The 15,058-nt window shown below is 38.1% G+C and overlaps 1 protein-coding gene across 1 annotated transcript in view; it reads right to left on the reverse strand.

Moving 5' to 3' along the window:
- Positions 1-12,475: 12,475 nt before the first annotated feature.
- Positions 12,476-15,058, reverse strand: part of LOC116335265 (vertebrate ancient opsin-like) — a 57,947-nt gene continuing 55,364 nt past the window's right edge. The window contains exon 4 of the mRNA XM_031758912.2: positions 12,476-12,812. Coding sequence (XP_031614772.1) covers positions 12,531-12,812 — 282 coding nt within the window. The 3' untranslated portion in view covers positions 12,476-12,530. The remainder of the gene's footprint in view (positions 12,813-15,058) is intronic.

The following is a 15,058-nucleotide window of genomic DNA, read 5'->3' on the forward strand; positions in this document are numbered from 1 at the left end:
CAGCGGACATACCTGAGTGGCCGCGATCTAATCCTGTTTACATAAAGTAAGCCTGCTCCCGACCAGGTTTACGCTTACGGATCTGTTGCTATGACAGCAAGTCCCAGATGAGCTTCGGAGAACCGAACGATCCAAGATCACGCGAAATCGTCAAAATTCAAATCCGGCTAACTTACTTAGCGAGGTACGAAGAACGGGCCCGTGCTCAATAAAGTCACCCTCAGCTGAATTCTACTCATATAATTCAACTATAACTTACATTAATTTACTACAGTTTTGTTATGAAAACTGTAAACACCCATATCACTGACTAGTTACTGCAGTGTCCTAGTGTGTGGTGAGCACATTGTACATCTTTTTTTGTACATCTTTCAATTGTACAACTTGAGAAATTGTCTCTCCTTTTTGTCGCTTGCTTTGCATCTACAGTCTAAGAAAGATATGACTTTTATAAATGTGATTACATTTCTGAGGCTACTATTTCTGTATTTTTTGTTCATACGCAACGCATGATGTTTTTTGTAAGGTGTCCAAGATCTAGTTGTTTTCATTCATGATTGCTATTTGATTGACTGTCGTGTGTGATAGGCAGGTGGAAAGGCCCTGCAAGTGTTAGAGAAAGAAAATTCACATATATAACAAAAAATAAAAGCAATTTTAATTGATGGCCTTACTTGAAATGCAAGTGGTCTCCTTCATAATCTTACCTTCCGGCAAGAACTCACAGTTTAAACAGGGTACGGCTAGACTCAGATTTCCTCACAGGTTGATATTGTGACACTGAAGACATCGAGGTCTTCATACCTCTATCAGACTGTTTCATCAACTTCAGTCATGGAAAGTGTAATGATTCTTCAGAAGCACTGCGTTCAATGCTTCTGATCTCACCAGCTGACATGTGAACCGAAGGCACTCTGCTCACCCCGCCTGTATATACTTTGCACAAGCTGATGCTCCTGTTTCGGTGGATCTGAGGTTTTCAAGGTTGCGTTCTATCTTTCATCCTGTTTCCTTTATTTCTGTATAGCTGACTTAAAGCTTATGTCCAGTATGTACACTGGACATGAGGAGAGAGGAGAGTTTGCAATCCCAATAACATGTTTAAGAAAAACCATCATTACTACTTGAGCTTGAGTGAGCATAGGGTTTATGTGTGACCACACAAGCCAATTAAGAAAGACAGAGCAACCTTTTATTAAGTAGCTCACTTTATGCAAAGAGGAAAACTTATCAGTACTGCTCTATGATACTGCAAATTATGGTAATGATTGAATACCAAGTAAATACAGGGCCAGTATTGCTGATACCAGTACTGATCCTGATACGTGTAACTTATAAAGGCAGCTCATGTAGGGGAGAGCAGTGACACCTAATTTATGAGATGACTCATCAAAATGTGCAAATTTTAATCACAATTCTAAATCACTGCTATTTTTACTTTCCAAAATAATCAGCTATCACAACAAAACACACCTCTCAGCTTTTCATATATTTTTAAACTGGACCTTTTTTGTGACCTGCAGCGTAAATGTGCCCGTCTCTAAACAAACAGAAACAGGCAATGTGTGTTTAAATGTGAAATAGATGGGACAGTTAACAGTAAAAAGGTTGAAATGGTTTTCATATTGCATGTTTGTGGTATATTTTTTCATTTACCCAAAAAAATCCCAATTAATTTAACACAATTCAGTGGGTCACATACTGAATTTACAACAAAAGACTAAAGTAGTGTGGAGAAGCTGATTAATGCTACTTAAAAATGCAAAAAAATGTTGGAGCTTAATGACCGACAGTGCATAATATAACTGAAATGTTCAGAAATCACTGCATCCTTTTGGCAAAGAGGAGAGGGACCATTAAGCGTACTATCAAATTGCAGTTGAAGTACAAGCTTTGCAACAGCATGCAGCTGATGTGCATTACATCTGTTTTGCAGAGGCCTTGTTGTTTCAGCAAGACAATGCCACAACGCACTTTGTATGTGTTACATAACAGGTGTTGGGTGTTCCTGTAGTCACATTACATTTTTCAGTAGTGGTGGTAATGCATCTCTTTAATGTACTAGATTCAGTAATTACATTACAATTATGTTGATGTTAAGAAACAAAAAAAACCACACACATGCTTTCTTCTTCTTGTGCAGTTGCGCACAGTCAGCTGATTTCAGTTAGTGTGCGGGAGGTGGGAGATGGTGGAGTTTCTACAACTTTTCGGAAGCCAAGGTATGGAAATAACTTTTTATTGCACAAAAGAACAAAAGAGCAATGATAAAGTGTAGACTATAGGTTTATATTGTTAACTGGTTATTATGTAAGGAGGTGTTTCAGGTCATTTTATAGAGTAACGAGAAGGTAATGTAATGACTAGTGTAACAAATTACTTCCTCTAGTGGGTAATTAAAAAACATACTGCACTACTTTTAAGAAAAGTATGATTACTTTTTTTGAGTAACGACCTGAACAGTGTAACAGGATGGCTTCATAAAGATTGTTTGTAGCTGATCGAGGGTGACTAATGTTTGACAAATCATGAAAAACAAAATGTTTTATTTTTACTTACATGTTTTTAAATGACAACTTTTTTGGAGATGGGATTGCATGTGATTGCTTGAGTCTAACATTTTATTGTTTGTATAATAAAAGCAAAAGAACACAAAAATGCTTGCATTTTAATGAAAGCTCAGATTGGTCGGGTCTGTTTTTTGATGTTTAGATGTGTACTCATAAAATTCTAAAACTCATATCTAAAAATCTGTGGTCAAGGGGAAAAAACCCCCACATTTTCTTACTTTGTGATAAATACATTTTTGTGCTGCTCTAGTCTTTTCTGTCTTCACACTAAGATTTGTGGCTATCCATCTTTCTGGAAATTTTCTCCCCTCATGTTTGGATTTTCTTGTGGATTTCTATAACACAGTATGCAAATTTTCAGCAGGGTTATGTGTAATAACCTTACATTGTTGTCACTTTTCCTCAATTAATTGCTATTAGTCACTGAGTAATTAAATTCAATACCATGCCTGGTCTCCATTTATGGATGATTACAAAGACAGCAACCCTAACATAAATCACTGTGACATGCATAGAAAGAACCCCCCCCTCCACACACACACATTTTTCACTGTTTTCAAGTGCCTGACCAATTGTTTCTCTAGACAAGTTTAGCGTTGTGTGAAAGGAAATGTAAACAATGGCAAGCTCATATGCACAAAAATGTGAAATAAAGCAAATGATCCCTTTAATCAAAGTTTTCGAATTCAGACAAGCACATGCATTAGTCCAGTCAGTGTGAAACCTCCCCATCTGTTTACATTACAGCAAACAAAACAACAATGTGCATATGCTTCTGTTTATACTGAGTAGTTTTTTCACAGCAGAGACCTCAGTGTGGATCTATTTGTAGATGGTCCTCAATGACTTCACTGAAAAGATGACCTGATACTGTCCACTTGGCCTCCTTACTGACTCCCAAGGCTCCAATTAAAACCTTATGATTGGGCTTAAGTGTGTCAAACTAGCAGCATACAGCAGCTCTTTAATGTCAGGTGACTTGTTGAAAGCTATGTGCAGGATGGGAGGCATGCAGTGGGCTCTATGTCATGCTTTTATGCTGAAACAGTAATGTTTCTCATCAGTTATTACAATTATTATTATTGCAAGCTCATTCTTCTTCTTCTTGTTCTTAGACGCTTCATAAATCTTTCATCCTGTAGGCTCCACCTACTCCTTGCTGCTGTGGCAGAATCCATCCATCAGTGCAGTTGCTCTAAAAGATTAAACTGCTGAGAGAAAATAAACTTTAACACAAATAAGCTTTCCTTTTTGTGTATTTCCTATGCAAAGATAAACTATTTGAAGCCTGTACAACTAGAAAACCTCTGTACATTATTTTTGATTGTATTAAAAGTCTTAAAGATTTGGACTTTAAGGAGGATGAGTGACTGAAATATCATTTTGCATGTTTGGAGTGGAAAATCATCTAATATTGCAGTAAAAGGCATGACTAGCCATCTACATAATTTTCTGTGGTTCTTATACCACCACAGGGGATCAGAGATTTAATATCTAATGTTGTGAGTTCAGCTTTTTCTTGGTTGAGTGCCCATTGTTCAGCAGACGGTTTGTATTTCACCCTTCAGTTAATTACTTTCCCTGGGCAGAAGAGCCAACACAGTGCACCCAAAACATGAATTTTATTCTGAACCCCCCCCCCCCCCAAAACAAAATATGCATCAAATCAAGGCATCGTTGTCTCTTTTCATAAATATACCCACTATAACTTAGTGAGTCTTTAATAAAGCAGAACTCAACAAAGCGAAAAGAGGATGTTTGCTCATGACCTTGAAGCACAACTGAATGGGAGGCTCCAAAAAGCTTAAATGTTCTCTGAATAAAGCTTTTGGCAAGAAGTGACAGTTTGAAAAGCCATCATGGGAAAATGAATAGGCCCTTATCAATAGCAGCAAGAACCAAAAACTGCTTCGGGTTACACCCACCAGCTATAAAAGGACATGAAAGAAAAATTATCTCTCAAGTTTGCAGGAGATGTAGTGGAAAATGTCTCAGTGATGAATAAGAGAGCAACAGACTCTGTTACTAAGCTTTGCCTTGAGAGCACTTTACAAAGTGGGCGAACAAGATCTGTGGCTAGCAACAGGGTATTAACTATGTGAATAATTATAAAAAATAATCACTGGCTTCCTCAGTTTTTTGTTAGGTGCTTAAAATTTATATAGGCATGTTTGTCATGCCCGCCATTGCAGTGATGCCAACATTTAATAATAATCAGTGTATCTGATGCTCCCAAGATCCCCCAAACAGTCTGTGATCTGCCATGAAGTATATCAATCCAGCGCCTACCAATGTTTCCTTTAGCACTTTATTGCCAGACGGGCTTCAGTTGTGAGCCACCTTGGCAGAGAAATTCCCCATCGGTTAATATTTTATTGTATTAATAAATCTCATTTCGACCAAACTGTCACACGAGTTTTAAAGCTGAATACACTAATTAACCTTGACAAAGCTGGGTCGAAAACTCTCACCAGGCAGAGTGGTGCAGAGTCCAGCAGACCACCAGATTTTAAAACATGTTTGTAATTTAGCTTATATTGAAATAATTTTCATCTTTAATTAAAAGTGCAGCAAAATGAGATTCCAAAGATTGTCTTTGTGACATGACTGCAAAGGTTTCTATACTACAAAACCCTGTAACTAAATGAACAGGCGCCAGGGAACAAAACCTACATTCACTAAGTATACAGAACCACCAGATGCAATAAATCTTTGCATCCAGAGGTCATGGATCAGCAGGACAAGAACAGCAAACCTATAAGGAACTGTCCTGGGGGCAGTGACGGAAATTAATTGGGAACCTTTTAGAAAGACCAAGGCTGGTTCAGTGAGACTCAGACGGAGGAAAAGTTGGGAAGAAGTGGTGCTTATATGATTATTTATAGAAACCTGTTGTATTCCTATCATCTTCGAGCCTCAGTCGGTGGCTTGTTGAATACTCGACCTGTATAGTCTCCAAATGCAGCATGTACTGAGTATAACCTTGCATTATACAAACTTGCTATTCCAAGGATGATGCACTCGGTAGCACAAGCAATTTGAAGGCAGCAGCCACTGATATATGCAGCACATACTGCATTACATTTTTTTGCAAGAGAGCTAAGTCTTTCCTATCGGGGCCACTGCAGCAAGGAAACAATACAGTGCAGAACAATGGAATACAATGCAGTACAAACTATTTCATTAATCTCAAGGGCAATTTGTTTGTAGCAGTTTGTTATAGACCAAATGCAGCAGTATATCACAAGATTCAGTAATATGCAAATAACAAAGATAAATGGGAAAAAAATGAAATATGAAATCATCTCTGTAACAATATGTATGTAACTATTGGCAGACTTGGCAGATGCAATGTAACCTATTAACAAATCAAATCAAATACAATCAAAGGAGATAAAATCCAAAGCTAAATGGCAATCAAGCTGTAAAAGGAATAAATTATTTAAATAATCATTTACAAGCAGGTAAAACGTAACAAAACCCTCATAGCCACAGCAACAATTTGCAAGGACATTCTTTGATACTGTCTAAATGTTATTGGGTTGAGCTCTAAGCCTGTCCTGTAAGTGGTCAAACATATCATTTGGGAAGCCTGTGAGAAACGTCATGGTGGGTGGTTTCATGTGACAGTGGACTTTATTAATCAATTATCCGTGGAACCCCCTGGGCTGTCTGCACTCATTTACAGTGTGTTTTATCATCAGAGAGCTGGCTGGGCCCACCGGTTACCGGGCAGCCTGCCAGATACTACAACTGCCTTAGTCTGGCTAGTTTGGCAGGACTCAAAGACAAACACTCCATGTGTTTCAGGAACCATTAGTATCAGCTCTTCCCAAGTACATCCAGACAGTTTACAATATAACAGGCCACTATATGCACATCACACCACAGACATAACTAAGTTTCATACTGAAGCACCATCAGGAATCCCATCGGTGTGCCTGCAGGGAAAATAGGTCATGTGTGCGAAGGAAGAATAAAAAAACTAGCGGCTTCAAGGAAGAGGTACCACACTTTTTTGAGACCTTTTTTCCGACTGAAAAAGCTGGAGTGTGGACTCCAGCTTGTTGGTCTGGTAACTCAAACACTCGTCCACACTGTTCTTATCCATAAAGTGCTTTACAAACCCAAACATTACGGCTAACAGCTGGATTTTCCTGTTTGAGTGCAGCTAGCCAAACAGCGATCAGCTACTTACTGCTAAAGAGACAGACAATAAAAGTGGACAGTATAGCCTCAGTTTCTTAACATAAAACTCATTGTTGCATCCAGGGGCAGAACAAATGTGATCCCTTTAAACTGATTTTTAGTTTTATTGTGGTTATTTTCCTCTGAGTTATCAATTCTGTCATTAGTTAGCTAACATAAACTAATGTAATAACTAATGACATGCTCTGTTTTTAATCAGACTGCAATAGTGTTGTTAGCAACAGAGTCACAAAGTCCACTGCAAGTGAGAAAGAGAATAATAACAGACTAAAAGGAAGAACTGCTGTTAGAGCTGCTACTGGCACAGGGTGGACTGGAAATAAGGGGTAACCCATTTTTACTCTCAGTTGCTTGAATAAAAACACAATAAAACATTTTAACTCACAGATTAATACATGTTGACATGTTTATGCTCTATACCAGATGGGGACCCTATTAAGTGAATGCATCAAAATCAACCCGCATCCTATTACTCTCTCATTCATGCTTGCTTTAATAGGCAAATAAGACATACTTTATTTTTGAAGATAAAGCCATATGGTTTTATTACATTAAGGGATAAATCTGTGTTTGAGCAGTGCTAAACTTTTTTCCAATCCTGTCTGTTTTCTCTTTGCACTATAACTTAAGGAGCCCTTGGCAAAACACTTGGCTGAGATGCGTGGAGAGGTACTAAAAAAGTAATAAAGAAAAAGATTGAATGCATAGCTTTAGTTGGTGAATGGATACCACCACAGCTCAGTAATAATGTGGTAATTATGGGGTGGTAACAAGAAGATAATATTGTGGAAATAGGAAGGTATTACCACCTAATTACCAAAGTATTATCCAAGTGACTGTCTTTTATGAACAGTTTGTGTAACAAACATGCCCATGAGGCAAAACCAATTAGTAATTGTATAATAATATTTTGGTACTAATATGGTAACCTGCTGGAAGTAAAATGGCAACATTTTGCATTAGAATTTTACTGATTTGTGGTAGTGACCACAACAGGCATTTTAACAATCATGTAAAATGATTAACACCCATCATCTCATATTTCAAGACTTACCCTAAAATAGGTATATTCATCATACTGTGAATTATGGGGTACGTGGGATAAAAAGAGGGCACTATTTCTCAAGGAGTGCTCAGTTTTTATTAATAACTTCTTTATTTTTGTCTTACTCAATTTATTAGTGAATTCAGAAATATGTTTTAACTTTACAATGTGAAATGCAATCATTTTAATCACTTGTAAGTAACAAACCGTCCTAAAACATCATCTCAGACAGTTATTTTGTCAAATCTGACTTACAATCAGAATAATTAGATGAGACTCCTTGACTCATAGGCAGATATTTGTTTTACATTATTACTCACAGCTTCTAGAACAATGTAATAATACTCAGTTATAATCACTGTTGATATAAGATCAAAGAACAAAGAACAAACTCACCCCATCTTCAGTCTAGCCTTGAGACTATTCAGTTAAATAATCAGACATTATGCCCTGAGACTCAGGTTTAATGAAGTCCATCATCATAATGTCAGAGACAGATTGTGTCCCAACTCTACCCGGATGTGAGATATTAAAGGTCCTTGGAAGTAGTTCCCAGGACCTCAAGTAATGAAAAAACTCTTCTGCTATCTGACACTCATAGTCTGAAATTCAGTATTAATAACAGCATGAAAAAAGCAATGCTTTTTAAGATGTACTTTTTGGTCTTTGTGCTTTTGATACTGAGAGCCAAGAAGAGATAAAAAGAGAAGAATCAAACTTGGGCTGTAGTGTAACCACTTGTGTTCATGCACTATGAACATAAGATGCATTGGAAAATACTTTCTACACACTGATCAACATTTTACAGCTTGGAAAGAATAGATAATAATAATTTATTGTAAAAATTGATCTTTCTATGCTGGTCATTTTATAGTTTAAACACTGAAAAACACTCAGAATAGAGATGTTCCAAAAGTGTTGAAGTCTCCATTATAGCTTAGTTTAGAGTTATAATAGAGGTAGATTTGCCAATCAGAAGTCTGAATCACTTTTTAAACACTTGGTAAATGATTCCAGCTGAAAGAGGCCGAAGGTTTTATCAGCTATAATTAACATCTCATGTTAGCTTTTTTCTTTTACAATAAATGTCTATACATTGGTGGCGCTCTAAGAGCTTCACCACAAAATGTATGTAGCATAAATCTCCTCTAGGCTGAGGGTTATGCAGGCAATAAGCTTTTTAGACTGAGAGCTCACAGTCAACATTTTCATTTGAATGTGGGTTTTGAACTAGTAACAAAAAATGACACCAGCCCTAAAACTACATTAAATAGCTCTATATGCACCCATAACATCCCCTGAACAGCTAATGACAAATCATTGCTTAACATATACATACATGAGACATTACTAATGTCCGTCTTCTTTAACCCACAAGAGCCCAGACCCATTTTTACTGTCAGGAAAACTATGGGTGAGTCAGTTTTGAAACTTTAACAGAAACTTTCCTCAGTGTGTAAAGGGGCAGTGACACCTGCGTTATTGTTATTTCTTATGGGTTAAACTGCTTATCGTGTTAGGAGCCGGGTTATGGTTGTGTGGTGTTTTGTCTGTGTGTGTTTTTGTGTCTCCTTTTTTGGCATAGGTAGGCGGGGCAGCAATTCACTGAACCTGGCACACCTGTTACTCATCAGACTTTATTTAGGAGCTGCCTGACAGAGGTCTAGTGTCAGAGTATTGTCCTTTCTGGAGTGCCTGTAAACCTGCCCGCCTGCCTACTGGAGCCTGCGGAGACTGTACAGGGTTTTGTTTCCGCCCCAGGATTTCGCCTCTCTGTTTCTTTGGGTCGCCTCGTCTGGTTCGTTTCCTTCTGGAGGTTTTGGCAAACAGTACCAAATCGAGTGCACTACCAGTGTGTGTTTCTTCACCTGCACGTCCTGGCTCCGCGTTTCCATTCACATTCTGTTGTAAATACACACTGTCCCTGAAAATTCGCCCTTCACTCTAAATAAATTTCCTTCATTGCAACTCTGTGCCTCCATGCGTTCTGCTCTCTCACCCGCATTTCCCATAACACATCCAAGTCAAACATCTAGAATTTTTGACCATTCTGCTTCAGAAAGATTTTTTTGCAAAAAAACAAAAACAAAAAACGCACTGCAGGTATATTTAGATGTAAAAAATTTATTGAACAATGCACCTCCAAAATTATTAACATTGTTTTGTTTTGTTTTTACTCAAAACAGCTTTTGTGGTAAAAGTGATTTACAAAAATTGCCAATACAAACTTATACCATTCAGCCACAACAGTGTCTAATTTTGTGCTCCCCTCTTGCTAAAACAGCTCTGAGCAGTCGATGAATGAACGCCACGAGACCTTCTGGGTTGTCAGGCATGAAGACATTAACAGTTGTTTTGGTTTTTTGTTTTACTTTAAACTGGCACATCCCAAATCACAGATCTCATGTGAGTAAAATCAAGGGAATTTAATGACCAAATCAAAACCATCAAATTTTTGTTATATTAGTCAACTTTCCTGAACATTGCAGTTGATATTGCAGCATAGTTTGCTGAAAGAGCCCATTGTCATTTCAGAATACCCTGCCATGAAATATACATGGTGTGCAACAATATTTATGTGATACATCTTAATGTGTCACACGAACTCCCAAACCAAAGGTTTCCCAGCAGAACATTTCCCATAGTATTACACTGCCTTGGTCTGCCTAACTACTTCCAATAGTGCATCCTGCTGCCATCTCTTCCTCTTGTAAATAATGCACACACACTCAGCTGTCAACATAATGGAAAAGAAAATGTGTTCTTCAGCCTTCAACCCTCCTTCAAGGAATCATCGTGCATCAGTGAGTCTTGGGTGCTCATGACCCTGTTGCTGGTTTACTTGTTTTCCTTCTTTAGCTCGCTTTTGGGAAAAATTCACAACAATCACTATTTTGGAAATGCTAGTAGTCCAGTTGTCCAGCCATTAGAAGCTGACCAAGAAAAATGGGCACACTTACCATTTCTTCTTGTTTGTAAGTTATTTCTAGGTTGGACTTCAAAAAATGTTGATTGTTGCTGCCCAATAATTCCTACACACTGACAGATTGGTAATGAGACAATGTTTTTCACCTCACCTGTCATTGCTGTCATTGTTGTAGCCAACAGGTGTTTGTTGTATGCAGTAGCAAAAATGGCTCCACACCATATACAGCTTAAACATTTACTGACAACACAGCTTTGATGCATTCAGAAACTCTACTGTAATCTTTGCATTTCAAGAAGGGAGAAATTTTAAATTTCTTAGCAAAAAAAAAAACAAACCCCAAAAAAGATGCTGACAAATGCATGGAAAACAAAATTCTTTCCATTTAACTTATACGAGTTGCTTGCAGTGGAGTGCTTTGGAGACACTTTGGAGTACTTTCACATTGTCAGATGTGATACTGATTCTTGAACTGCAAAACTCTGCAGAATGACTCTTGAGAAAATAAATATATCAGCTACTGTGAAGATTATGAGCCAAGCTGATTTGTGTCCAAACTTTTGCAGACAGCATGCTTATGAACAATAAAATAAACTCGTAGTTATCTGAATCTTCTACTAACATTTTAGGATGTTACCTCTTTCCTCTAAATACACATTTAAAAATCTCTGATAACAAAACACAGCATGAATATATTTTTTTGAGGTATACAAGTGCTAACTATTTAACATTGCCAGATGCTGCATTTCATCAAACTCCTTTATATTAGACTGCACATTCACAGCCATTACTGAATGGGCTGTACAGTGATTTCCAACTTGCAGTTACAGTATTTCTTTCTAAAGTCTATCTCCCTGAAAAAAATCCAAACACCCCCAGCATGCTAGCAATGGTAAATGTACAATTAACTTTTTATTAAACAATTTAATTGTGAATGCTACTCCTCTTTATCCAATTTAACACTTTGACTTCTTCGCACTCGTTTGATTTTTTTCTTGTAACTGCTGTGACCGCTACTATTGCTGGTTTGAAGACTTCAACTCTATAGTTTTCTATAGAGTTTGCCACTCTGTAGTGGTAGTTATTACCACTTCCATCTAAGTTTGCACCTCTGTGGTTTCTCAGGTACTTTTATTGCATTACATTTTCTTGTGTTCTTGTGTAATTTTACAACTTTGTTTTATTTGTGCAAGTGCTGCAAAAGCAATCCCCTTGCACAGATTATTAAAGTCATCTCATTCTGAAGGGCTTCAAAAAGCTTGGTGTTCTTCAATTTCACTTCACTTTGTAACTGCTGTCAGTAACAATCAGTACAGACCTATCATCGCCCTTCCCCTGCACTCCTGAACACGCTATTGTTATGACATTTTAAGAGAATGAGATATTGCACAAAATGATCCTTATAATTCCTCTTTTATTACAGTCTGACAGTGCTTTCTCCAGAACTCTGATAAGAGCATCCTTTAAACGTGCTTTCTAAGAAAGGGTCATGAGTGTTTCTTTTCTCCGTAAAAAATACAGACTCCCAGCTTCTGCAGATTTACTGTCATCTCTGATTGTTGCTCACATTTTCCAGAGACAGTCTGAGGCCTTGTCCAGAGACAGCCCTTTGTTACTGATCTATCATCTGTACTAGGCAGGCCAGAGTTAATGCTGGAGCCACGTTGAATCCACCTGGACTGGCAGACCGCCGCTTTTTAAGGCTCAGTAACTCACCTCGTTCATTTTCACTGATCTCCTGGATGGGGACCTTAGGGTTTTATGATTATATAACCAATTGTCAGCCATCACGGTGAGCCACTAGTGAGACTACAACAGGTTTATTGTCTGAAGAAGGGGCTTTTGTGATATCGATAGTAGGTTCACATGAGAGCCCCAGTTGGGGGACTGTGGCAGCTGGTTGACCCAATGAGGCTACCATAAATAGGAAGTTGTTAGTACGGCGGGGACCAGTTCCTGCTACTCCCCTCATGGCCTTGGTGGGGACCTTGGAGGAACTCTTTAAGCTGGAGCCTCGTCGAGGAGCTTCACACTGCAGCAGGGCTTGGAAGCACCTGTAAAACTGAGGCAAGCATACAGCACAAACATATGGTCAAGCTTCTTTTAAACTACACAGTTATATGCAAGAGACCACAGAGGACAAAACTTTATGAACTAAACACTTAGTTCTAATGTTTCTAGGCTGCATTTTATACCTTTTTCTAATATTGCTTTAAGGACAATACCAGCTTGATGCATTTTTGAGCAAGGTTACTGCTTCTTCAAGAAGGAAGTTTATAGTGACACATAATCTTTATTTTCTTACTCTCACTCTTCTCTCTGGTAAATTGTGATGGAAAACAGGGTTATTGTTTTCACTTGCCTGCTTATGTAAATGCACCAAATGCAGTTGCTAAGTCAAATAACCAGCTGATGACACTTAATCATCACTGTATTTTCAATGTAATAACTGATTTGCTGTGAAAAATGACTTTGTTGCCAATCAAATGCTCTCCAGATGGCTTTGCATGATGGATCAGAATCTGATGGTATTTTAATTCTGTCAACTTTGACAAGATCCCCAACAAAGCCTCCACTGTGTTTTTCAGATGGCTGTAGACTGTCACTGCTGGATCTCTCTCCTGACCTCTACATATGGGTGTTGATTTAAATTAACAATTTCAAATTTGGATTCATCTCTCCATAAGACCTGTTGCCACTGATTCTCACACAAGTTATTGTGTGATTTGGCATACCTCATCCTTCCTTAGGAATGGCTTGACAGCTACTCCTCCACCTGAGACCATTTTCTTTTTTTAGGGCTACCATTTCTTCTTTCACCCCACTTGTTCAATCTCCTCTAATATATAACACTATATTAGATTTATTATATTCTGGCTTTGAAAATTACCTTGTTAGTGCAAGAACACTATTTTATTCCTGTGAAACTCTATCATCTTTAGCATTTTTCATAGATTAAAAGTTAAATTACTTCTCTAGAAAGCCAGGAGAACTATTACTTGAGCTCTTGGCTTCCAGTCTGGTTGATTGGAAGCAAATTATGAAGAAATAAAAGGGGTGTGTTGTATTTTAAAAGAAATGTTTCAAATTAAATGGGAGTTCAGTGCTTACTGTTCACACACACACAAAAATGCAGGGGTGAGAAAATGGGTTTATTTTGTATATGTATTCTCATACGTGGTTATTCCAAATGTTCCCAATTAGGTTCTCATTGTGTGTTGTGCAGTGCCACAAATAATTTAGCACTTTTAACAACATGAAAGTTGTGCCAGTTAAAACAGAAAGTGCACTCCATGCTGAAGTCAAACCTGCTAAATGGCAAATCCAAAAGGTTTAATCATTTCATTAAAAGTTTGTACAGCAGGGGAAGCAAAAGGTGCTAAAAGACAAAAACAAGAAGAAAAAGAAACCTTTTTTTCAGCACAAGGCTTCGTTCAAGTAGCCTTTTAAAACCATGGATTTCTTCCTGAAGGCTATGCCCTCTTTTTCAGATTTACACACACACACACACACACACACACACACACACACACACACACACACACACACACACACACACACACACACACACACACACACACACACACACACACACACACATAATCACATTGTTAAGTTTATTCTGCTTTTACCACTTACATTTGTGTTTGTGGTCTAGCCTCCGTTCACCAGCCAGCTTCCCCAGCCTTTGGGGTTTACCCTAAAATGTCTTGTATTTCAGAAGGTGTTGGCTGTTTGATGTTATGAGGAAAATGTGAATGTGAAACAAATAAAATGAATTAGATTTTTTTGTTTGTGTTTTAGGGAAAATAAAATTCTATCATGCTGATCTGAATAATTGACTTTTTGCATTAACCGTATTTGATGTGGGAATAATGTCCCATTAGTTTTGGAGCAGCACTGGCATCCACAATCATTATGTCCATTGTTCTTAATGCTGCAGAGTCAGCTTTGGATAAACATAACAACCCTCTGGAGAAGAGAAATTGAGGACCTGTGGTGTCGCTCGGTCTCTGTATAACAAAATAGGCTGTAAAGGAAGAGGACGCTGACTCTGTAACTCTGAACTTGCACTGTATTAAATTAATGAAGCAGGAAACAAAGATAGGGTTCATGCTGCGTTCACTGGGCTATTGGTGAGCTACTGCACTTTAGTCCCAGAAAAAGGCTGACTCGAGGCTGAGACCTGCCCTGCAGATCTACAAACAGAGGTGATCCCCTACTGTGTGCTGCTACAGAAAAACAAGGACTTTAGGCATAGTAGAACATATCCAAGCCCTCCTTGTACCAGGAAAATTACAGTCCCAC

This window comes from Oreochromis aureus, linkage group 18 (assembly GCF_013358895.1).
Source record: "Oreochromis aureus strain Israel breed Guangdong linkage group 18, ZZ_aureus, whole genome shotgun sequence".
Taxonomy (NCBI): domain Eukaryota; kingdom Metazoa; phylum Chordata; class Actinopteri; order Cichliformes; family Cichlidae; genus Oreochromis; species Oreochromis aureus.